The sequence below is a fragment of the Haemorhous mexicanus genome, chromosome 3 (genome assembly GCF_027477595.1).
Source record: "Haemorhous mexicanus isolate bHaeMex1 chromosome 3, bHaeMex1.pri, whole genome shotgun sequence".
Taxonomy (NCBI): domain Eukaryota; kingdom Metazoa; phylum Chordata; class Aves; order Passeriformes; family Fringillidae; genus Haemorhous; species Haemorhous mexicanus.
This window is the reverse complement of record NC_082343.1, coordinates 71,762,641-71,773,319: the sequence shown is the minus strand read 5'-3', so window position 1 is coordinate 71,773,319 and position 10,679 is coordinate 71,762,641. Positions and strand designations below refer to the sequence as shown.

Sequence of the window (10,679 nt, the reverse complement as noted above, 5' to 3'; positions counted from 1 at the left end):
TTTTAACCAGGATGGCTTCCCCCCAACAAAACATGCTGTAGAGGGTTCTTTTTGGGTTTGGGCTTTTAGTTTAGTTGTTTGTTGGGTTTTTTGTTTGGTTTTTTTTTTTTTTTTTGAGTTTTACCAATGTTTCTGAAAATGCATCTGCAGGAGCTCCCATAGAATGATCTGAATGATATCCAGTTGGCATCAACATTTCCACCATTAAACTCACAGCCTCAGGCACCACATCACACTTTGGAAAACTGGCCACTTTTAAAGCCCTGAATATACATCTGAGTGCTTGGTACTGCATTCTGTTTGCACAACATAAATGTCAACACAGCCTGACCAGGGGTACCTAGGCAACAGCTAATTTTGAGGTCAGTGATTAACTCTTCTTTGTCAGAGTGTAATTTACCATCAAATTATCTCCAGCTGAATATAGCATTTCTGGATTAAAAAAGGTCTTCTTGCTATTTTAAGACACTGAGAGCCTGTATTAATGGTGGCAAGTAACATTTGCTGCATTTTCTCCTTTTCCAAATACAGATGTTCATGAGAGGAGCAGTCTCCTAGGGACAGTGACCCCTACTCCAGTATTCCCAAGAAGAGGAAACGAAGGCAGAGCTCAGCCACTGCACACCATGATGCAGTGTTTGTGGCCATAGAAGGGAGCAATACATTTTTATTTTCCATGGCAAATATACACACTTTCTTGATTAGATAAAAAGTGGATGCCACTAATATATCAACAGTGTAAATACTGACGCTCAGCTTGGGCTTTGCTCTTTCCCTCCCTACGCAGAGCACATTGCTACCTTCAGCTCTTCAAAAACCCTCGTTTCTTCATTTACTTCCAGCTAGTGACCCAACCCATAATTTTGAATTTAAAGCTCTCCATATCCTAGCACTGTATTTCAAATCCATATTTCTATCACACAAGCCTTTTTGGAAATAATAGAGAGAAACCTGACATATTAGAAGGTCCTTCTAGTGCTCATGTCAAGAAGCAGGCCCTTATGCAGGAATTACAGAGGTGAAACAATCATCCTTCTGCCTGGAAAACTATCATCTGTGATCTACATCAGCATGAGCATTTTTATGGAAGACTCCAGAGCCATGGACATCACACCACTGGGTCCCTGCATTTGGTGCTGCCAAGCTGAGCATGGGTTCCCCTATGGGAAGAGGAGGAGGAGAGCAAGTTGGATATATTTCTTTGTCTGTGGATTTTTCCCAGCCTTGGGAGATGTAATCATCCCTGCCCCTATGCTCTGCCCTGTAAGCACCCTGCAATGCTAAAAACTTCAGCCTTGCCAGCTCTACCTTTGGTTTTACTATTGTAAAGCTGACATCACCAGGGGGAAAAAAAACCTACAAAAATAGTTTCCTGAGAATTTGCAATCCTCTGTTACTGACACAGCTAAATATTCATCAATTTGTTTCTTGCTGGCAGGCACCCAGGCTGTTGAGCAGTAACTGGCTTGTTTCAGACTTGCTTTAATTTGTTCTCTTAGAGGAAATGTCTTCTCTAAGGTTTGCCAAGCTGATAAGTAAAGAAATATGAAACTATATTTGTATCTGGAAGACTCATATAAAATATGTAAAGAACAAAACTTTAAAATAACAAGGGTATACATATGTAGATGCTATTGGTTTACACCTGAGTTATTAGTGTCTCTGGGTAATATCTAATTTGATATATAATATATTTGGCTGGGATGTATGGATTTGTACCTGTGATTTCAAATTTGCAGGCCAAGCACCCCAGGACAGCATTCCCACTGGCAGGCAGGGACTTAGCTTTCTCCCCATAACATGCCCCACTGCTGAAGGTACAGCCTTCCTCTCTGAAGAATGCTGAAAGCAGCAGCTCTTTGCCCACTTTCCTGCCATTAACAGAACAGATCCCACCTGTTTTACTATGCCTTTTTAGGATGCAATCTTCTCAGATGCCTGGGATTTCTTGTAGTTTAGTGACTCAAGGCCACCCAGTGTTTCTTGGCTTCCACCTTGTAATTTAGGGAAATTAGTTGAGCCCTAGAAGAAATTGCCTATGGAGATCAGACCAACTCCATCATTGAAATTTTAAGGACAATTTTAAGGGTTGTTTTTTTTTTTTTTTTTTTTTTTGAGGGCAAATTGGAAAACCGGCTGCAGGGGATAGCTTGAGTACAGTTCATTTTGTACTGAAGCTGTGTGGAGATGTACCAGAGTGAGCCCAGGAAAGAAAGCCTACAGCCTCACAAGGTGAATGAAGCTGGAGATTTGCTCCTGCCTCCAAACCAATGTTCCTGTATTACATGCAGTGGCTGCTTGATATGGCATTGGCACAAATTGTAGGTGGGGCATCATTCATTCCTGTGGGAGATGTGGGGCAGAGAATCAGACTTCCCCTACCATTTCCACAGGGACTTGTTCAGTCATTACATGAGTATCTAAGGGGCTGTGTTTGGGCAAATGTTTTCTCCTAGATCTTATAAAAATGCCCTGCTTGGGTCTCTACAAACAAAGACATGAGTACCAATTTTTGGGAAAGCATTCTAGAGCAGATCCTTCTTGGGCAGAAGTGCGGAACTGCTATCTCAGCCTATCCCTCTGGTCAGACCCATGGTTAGGCTTATTCTATTTTCCACTTAGACCCTATTCTGAGCTCTACCTGCTCAACAGATCCTCAGTACTGGGATTCCTGGCTTAGAAATAGATCTTTTCCCATTTTGTTCCCCTATTGTTCCACAGAGCCACATCTGAGCTGCAGGCAGGGAAATTACCCAGGGGTGATGATGGGGCTGTCTCCTTGCAATTTCTAATAAAGCTATTTCAGAGAGGAAGATGGGCATAGTGCTTTTTCCACAATGAAATTTATTTTTAGCTGGCATTCTAACATCGGGAAAAATTGTTCTCGAATTCACTATTAACTTTAATGAAAAAATATCTATCTACACCCTTCTGTGTAGCCACTGTTCATCAACTCAGAGGATCACATGGAACAACCAGTGTTTTTAGTTATTTTAGCGAAATAAATTTACAGTTTCTTTTTACAAAGCTGCAAAACAACATTTGTTAGGTGAACTCTGGACTCCCTCTCTTAGATGTGCAATTTAAAGGCCAGTTTGAAGCCTTTCAAAAACTTTGGCAAAAAGGTTTTGAAAAAGTTTAAAAGAAAAAGAACAATAAAAGACCTTGTTTCGTTGCGCTTGATGACACATCAAGTGATGAATGACCTTTGTTGCTGCTGCTTTCTTTCCATCAACAGAACAAGCAGGGCAAGGAAGGAAAGGTTGCAAAATATGTGTATTTAGCTTCAGCTGATTCATCACTAATCTCTAGAAATAAATAGAGTGGACCAGAGGCTAACTGTTCCAGTAAGGGTAAGCAGTTAGCATACAAAACCACGTGCAGCTCTTTCCACATCCAAAGTTGCTGGCCTAAGTTCCTCCTTTGGAAGCTAAGCCAGGTCCTCTGCCTCAGCCTGGCTGGCTGCTGGCAGTGGGCTGATAGATGTGGAGATTGCTACACATGTGTTGATAGCTCTCACAGTACCTGTGCCCTTTCTAAAGGATGATATGAAAGCTCAAGCTTTCAAAAAAGCTTCTCGAAAAATAAACAGCTCTGGGTGGTGAGCACTCAGAAAAGGCGTCTCTGTCTGACTAAGCTTAAGAGGTCAAAGCTGCATCCAAAACTCATCCTGTCTGTGGTGGGCTGGGAGAAGGAGGAGGAATCAAAGTCTGGAACCTTGCCACTGTCAGCCAAGGGCACAACCAGCAGCCACTGATAACTGTGAGTGGGGCAGGGCCAGGGGAGGTTGGGTGGGAATTCTACCTCAAAACCAAAATTTCAACCTAAGGTTCAGCCTGAGTCCCTTCCTGATGACTGGTATTTGTTGCATTATTGAAAGCAGATTTTCACCTGCTTATATGAAGTTTGCCCCTGTACTTTCTGCTAGTGATTCAGAGACCACATAAGATGCAGCATCATTTTTAAAAGCACCCATAAAATCCATTGGAGAAATGCAGCCTTGTAAATGTAGCAGAGTAAACCAGGATTTTCAACCCAAGCATGTGCTAGAAAAAGCGTGATGGTTGTTTGCTTGCGTTTATGCAGACCCATGTAGCCTTTTCTGCAAGTGAAACAGATTTTACAGACATGCAGGCTCTTTTCGGGAATGTTTTTTTATGAGGCGCACAGCAGCCAAGCAGCTGGAAACTTTTCATAAAGGAGTGGTAGCACCACGAGTGCTCCATCAAGAACAGTCAAGGTCCATGTGGGAGACACGACGTGTGATGGAGAAACAGGACTGTGAAGGATGACATTGAAATCCTAAATGGTGTTTGAACCCCTCTGAGGTTTATGTCACCAGCAGGTTTTGCAATGTGGCATGTTTGCAGGTGGACACCTACCCAAATATGAAGGATCAAGCAGAGGGTATCATTAGTAAAAATCTAGAAATTGGTGTCACCAGGTGACTCAGCTGAGTTCACCAAGTCAGGAAAATTATAAACTTGAAGTGCCTAAATGGATTGCTAAGGGCTTAAAACATCTTTTCACACCAGCTGCATAGACATCTCTGAAATGCCAGTGCTGGTTAGCTCACCATCTGCGTTATCCCCCCTCTCTCCCCCTCCTCCCGCCTTTATTTTAACGCTTCTTTATGTTTCTCAGAAGAAAAATGTCTCTTCAATATTTTCAGCGTGTTATTGGAAAGATAAATTTTGACGAGAAATTTTTGTTGGTTCCAACTCTTGCTATGTAAAGCACATTTAATAATACTTAACATTTACTCAGCCTACTTATTAATCATTAAAAATAACAGCTAGCAAAATAATCCATAGTTAACTGAAATTAAGTAATCACATATTAAAATTATAAAACAATACTGCTCAGCTCTCAGAACAGATGGAGAATTCAAGCAGAGAGGTTTTTAAAAGCTTTGTTTCAGCAACTTTTTTATTTTGTTGCCGCCTAATTTTCAGAAACTCGCTAAGATAATTACTGAGTTATATCATACACGATGCTTAGGTATGCACTGCTGGAATATAGCTTTTTATATTTTTATTCTCCTGTGAGATCTGCAGATCCAGCCTCAGCTAGGAGGGTAAGATGAAAACATCTTGATGACAATGCAAAAGGTCTGACCAGACTTTTCTCTCTGCTGCTCCTTATGGTGCTGTGGGAAATGTGGGAAACGGTGGCTTTTAGGCACCAGCTTTGTATCTACTCTTTGAATCCTCTTTTTTACCCACAACCAGTTAAAATTAAGAGCAATCCAGATGGCTCACCTTTTGTTGGAATGACTGATGCAAGAATCTCTACTAAGAAGATAAAAGGCCTTTAATGACATCTCTGGAAATACCAACAGCTCTCAAGGAGGTGTAACCATATTAAAAAGCATGGAATTGGTCCCTAACCCTGCCAACTGATACTTGGCAACATGAGGGAGATGAGGAAGATGCACAGCACTGCTCCCTGGGCTCTGTAAGAACCTGACAAGGACTGCAAGAGCACCCTTCTCTTGAAAGGGTAAAAGTCCAGGGAAATGAGGGAACTAAAGAGCTGAAGGAACTCAGAAAAAACCTGACACAAGGAGCAAAGACAAGCTGGACCATGTGCATCTCCCATTCAGAGACACACTACAGTGGTTGAGCAACTCTTTCTCATAGTGAAATATGTGACTAAAGGCAAGGGGTGTGAGACTTGTCCACTCTCAGGATAAAAACTCTTCCTACATCTCACTCTGAGATCCTAGCACTCTCACAAGGTTCCACCATGCATGAAATTACTTCTGCCTGGCAGCATGGGCTCTTAATGTTTTCAGTTAAGGAAAACTGTTTAAAATCCATAACATAAAAAGAATCACTGTTCTATACATACTATTGTAGCCAAGACCTGCCACAAACTTGTTTCCCAGTGGTAATAGGTTGCTCCAAGATGTGACAAATTGACCCCAAACCAAGACTTTCCACACCACATCTCATTACTGAAAACCAGATAAATTACATTTCTCTTTCTGCTTTATAGATGCCATAAAATTACTGCAGATCTTACAGCTTCATACTGGACCCCAGCTGGTTCATGTTTGCAAACCTGACTTGCTGAGTTTGAATGGCAGCATTTTTAATCAATTCTGAAAGATGTTTGGAATAATTTATTCTGTCGCAGTCATTTTAATTAATGTTGAAATTAACCACCTCTGTTCGAGAGGTAGACTGGAGGATTTCCTCTGGGCAAATACAGAATTTTACTTTACCTCATATTTTACCTTGCCTTCTGTTGCCTTGCTCTGGAGCAGCTCTTTCCACATGGGGATTCTTGTGATTTCAATATTAATCTTAATCCAAGTTTACATTGGCCATACCTGTTCTGCAGCTGGCAGAGAGTTTAGGGTAACTGCTAAGTTCTAAACTACAGCAGGGGTACTCGACCAAGTGTTTGAGTTGAGGAGACTTGCAAACCCTTTTTAACTCTGCCTGAAACTGGTTTTACTGCAGTTACTAATGCTGTTGTAATGCCTGGATGGGGAAGGGAAAACATACAAAAAGATGGCAGGACACCCCACAGGGATCGTGGAGACAAGTGGTAGTGAAGGCAATTACTAAATAAAAAGGAAAAATCTTTACAGCTGAGGGTGAAGCAGAGCTGCAGGTTGCCCAGAGAGGCTGTACAGTCTTCTTCCTTGGGGATAATCAGACTTGACTGAATGAGACCCTGAGGAAATTCTTTGCACAGCTGATGCTGTCCCTGCTCTGAGCAGGTGGTGGGACAGGAGAGATGCCCCAGACCTGAACTCCACTGGTCCCTTCCAAATTAAGCTTTTCTGAGATCTGTGTTTCAGAATTTCTGGGGAGCAATGGCTTCAGTTCTTTACAGAGGTACAGAGTGTCCACAGCTTGTCTTGATGATAGTGTTTAGCCTGCAGGAGGATATTGACAGGAGTGGATATAATGAGTGCTGACACTAATTCTTTTTGAATGTGCCCACCTTTTACTGTGGCACAGCCTGCATGCTTCCTTTGTTTGGACTGTTCAAGACAGTAAACACATTTTCTTCTAATGTATTTTTCAAAATTGTGTCTAGATGGTTTACATGCTGTTCTCATAACTGAGAGGTTATTTTATTTCCACATTCTTTTGATTGTCAGTCACAGAACGAACGCAGTGTCCCAGACTGAGGTGGGGACACCTTTTGGCTGTCCCCTGGGAAACCTGAGTTGCTGCAGAGGGAAGCTACCCACTGCCCACATTTGTTTGATACTAGTTTTGCCAGCACTGAGCACAATAATATTATCCTTTGACCATATCAATATGTATAAATATTTTAAAGGAAGGTGTCATGAGGATGGTGCCAGGCTCTTTTTGGTGGTGCCTAGTGGCAGGATGAGGAGCAATGGCTGCACAATAAAATGCAAGAAATTCTTCCTCAACCTGAGAAAGAACTTCTTTGCATGGAGGGTGGCAGACCACTGAAACAGGCTGCCCGGGGAGGCTGTGGAGTCTTCCTCTCTGGAGACATCCAAAACCCACGTGGACACATTCCTGTGTCACGGGCTCCGTACTGACCCTGCCTTGGCAGCGGGGTTGCACTGCGGGCTCTCCAGAGATCCCCTCCAACCCTCGTGATTCTGTGATTCTGCTTCATCTGTTCATGCTTCAGAGAGGAAAAGTGCTGGCTGCTGCTTGGTTGCGAGACACAAAAAGGGTGGGACAAGGAGAGAGCTGATATCTGTTATACCCGTGGGATTGAGTCTTTTGTGGTTTGACCTTATCATTTTGGGGAGCTCAGAAAACGGCGCGGATGCTTTCGGTGGCGAACAGACTGTTAGCCCCCGAGCAAACACTGTTCAGAGAGCGCAGCTGTGGAACGGGCTTTTTCACAGCTGTTTCGAGCGCTACTCGGGCACACTTCCACCCGCCGGAGCGCGGAGCTCCCGCTGGGCTCGGAGCTCTTACAGCAAGCGCTGCACGGACGGTACCCACCGAGGGAGAACCGGCCGCGGAGCGCGGGGAAGAGTAGCGGGAGAACCGGCTCCGTGTGTGTGTGTGTGTGTGTGTGCGTGTGTGTGCCCACTTCTCCCTCCCGGTGCCCAAGACCAAACCCCCAGTGCCCCGGAGCCGGGCGGGCAGAGCGGGCCGGTGCTGCTCCCACTGCCTGGGCAGCACGGCGCCCCCGCCGCCCCCTCCCCGCGGCCGGGGCTGCCCCTGCCGGGCCCGGCCCGCCCCTGACGTGAGCGCGGGGCGGGGCGCGGGGGCGGCCGGGCCGGCGGGAAACTTCTGCGCCTTCAGCACCACAGACAGGGCGGGCGCGGTGCCGCCGCCCGGCATGCGCGCCCCGCCGCCCCTCCGCCACCCCTCCGCCGCCCCAGCTGCCCGCGCCCCGTCGCCGCACCGCCGCGGTCCCCGCACAGCCCCGGCGGCCATGGAGGCGGCGGCAGCCCTGAACGAGAGCGGAGCGGCGGCCCCGCGGCTGCCCGCCGGCGGCGGCAACTCCTCGCTGGAGCTCTCGTCGCGACCCCCCGCGCCCGCCGCCCTCAACCCCTGGGATGTGATGCTCTGCGTGTCCGGCACCGCCATCGCCTGCGAGAACGCCCTGGTTGTTGCCATCATCTGCTACTCGCCCGCCCTGCGCACCCCCATGTTCGTGCTGGTGGGCAGCCTGGCCACGGCTGACCTCCTGGCCGGCCTCGGCCTCATCCTCAACTTCGTTTTCCAGTACGTGATTCCCTCGGAGACGGTCAGCCTGCTGACGGTGGGCTTCCTCGTCGCCTCCTTCGCCGCCTCCGTGAGTAGCTTGCTGGCCATCACGGTCGATCGCTACCTCTCCCTCTACAATGCCCTCACCTACTACTCGGAGAGGACGGTGCTCTGCATTCACACCATGCTGGCGGGTGCCTGGGGGGTTTCCCTCTGCCTGGGGCTGCTGCCCGTCCTGGGCTGGAACTGCCTCCACGACCGCACCTCCTGCAGCGTCGTCAGACCCTTGACCAAGAGTAACGTGACGCTGCTGTCTGCCTCTTTCTTTCTCATTTTCCTCATCATGCTCCATCTCTACATCGAGATCTGCAAGATCGTCTGCAGGCATGCCCACCAGATAGCTCTCCAGCAGCACTTTCTGACTGCCTCGCACTATGTCACCACCAAAAAAGGAGTCTCTACCCTGGCTATCATCCTTGGGACCTTCGGAGCCAGCTGGCTGCCTTTTGCCATCTACTGTGTGGTGGGGGATCCTGACTACCCTTCTGTGTACACGTACGCCACGCTCCTGCCTGCTACCTACAACTCCATGATCAACCCCATCATTTATGCCTACAGAAACCAGGAAATCCAGAGGTCCATGTGGGTGCTCTTCTGTGGCTGCTTTCAGGCTAAAGTGTCCTTTCGCTCCCGGTCCCCCAGCGATGTCTGAGTGACTTTTCTCTGTCAAGCTGCACCCAGTGACAATCTACCCAGTGAACTATTACAGTGCCTGTTCTAAACTTCAAACTACGTCGTGAAGTCGTTGGAAACATGCTTAAGTATTAGCACTTTATACATATTTGTATCTCGGAGAGTGGTTCAGGGTACGGAGTTTCGGTTTCCCTGAAAAAAAAACCAACAATGTGGTTGTATATAGATTTGCACATTACATTTGTAAAGTGAAGACATTCCGGTACTGCTTGACTATAGCACCTTATTTCTAGCTGCTGACCTGCCAAAACAGTGTTGCCTTTCTGAAGGGCAGAGAGAAAGAAAGTTGTGTTCGTGTCGTATTTCTAAGTGTGTGTGCTGGGGGAGGGAAGGGGGTGGGGATGTCTGTATGTGATGTGTGTGTCTATCTAGACTTTGCTGCACAACATTGATAAATTATAACATTTTGTATACAAATAAAAATATTTAAAATGTAATATAACCTGTGTGTTTAGATGCATTTAGAAAGAAGAGAGATGGCAAATTTTCCAGTTGAGCAAAGTCCCTTTGTTTACTTTTAAGGCTCCCTGTGTAATTCTGCCTAAAGAGATCATCATTCACTATGGAGATGAAATACTGGACCAAGAAAGGCACCTTCCTGCTTGTTTGTTTGTTCTCTTCTTTAGTCTGGAAAAGAGTAACAGAGAGCACAAACTCTATTTTTTTTTTTTTTTTACTTCCAACAACCAAGGAAACAAATAGCCTAGTCAAATAGGCTGCTTGTTACAGTTATTCACCAGGTTCCCAGTGGCTTTAATTTTCAAGTTATAAATTAGCCCTTTACAATAATGACCCATTTAAAAATTATTAGACTGTGGGGAAAAGCATTCTCTAAGCTGGGTTCTTCTTTCCTGTTTTAGTCTAATGCCAAAAGGGAAAAAAGGAAAAGGAAAAAAAAGGCACAGTATTCTTTCTTGAAAGCCTGTAAAATCCCACAATATATGGACTTTCTTTATCATCCACAGTTCTGAGGGGAATCTGAATTGTTTCTCTGCCTCCTTGTTCTTGGACTGCATGCTGTAGGAAAATCATTTAAGTGCATCTTTGCTGTCTGCCTGTCTCAGAGCAGTATACAGTCTTCTGACAATCCCGTGGCTTGGTGGCTTCAGAGAGTCCATCAGAGGTCAATGTTGTTCACAGTTTGGAACACTCTTTCACTCGGGTTCAAATCCACCAGTGACTGATTTATTCAGAGCAACAGCACCTGCAGCAGATTTCAGGAGCTGTGTTGCTGTTCATTTACTTATAATTATGCTA

The 10,679-nt window shown here is 45.7% G+C and overlaps 1 protein-coding gene across 1 annotated transcript; it reads left to right on the top strand.

The window, feature by feature from the left end:
- Positions 1-8,394: 8,394 nt before the first annotated feature.
- Positions 8,395-9,625, top strand: GPR6 (G protein-coupled receptor 6). The gene has a single exon (XM_059843381.1). The coding sequence runs from the start codon at positions 8,395-8,397 to the stop codon at positions 9,379-9,381; it is 987 nt and encodes a 328-aa protein (XP_059699364.1). The 3' UTR covers positions 9,382-9,625.
- Positions 9,626-10,679: the final 1,054 nt, after the last annotated feature.

Coding starts and splice junctions, on each gene's coding strand:
- GPR6 (XM_059843381.1), top strand. CDS start 8,395: ATGGAGGCGGCGGCAGCCCTGAACGAGAGCGGAGCGGCGGCCCCGCGG.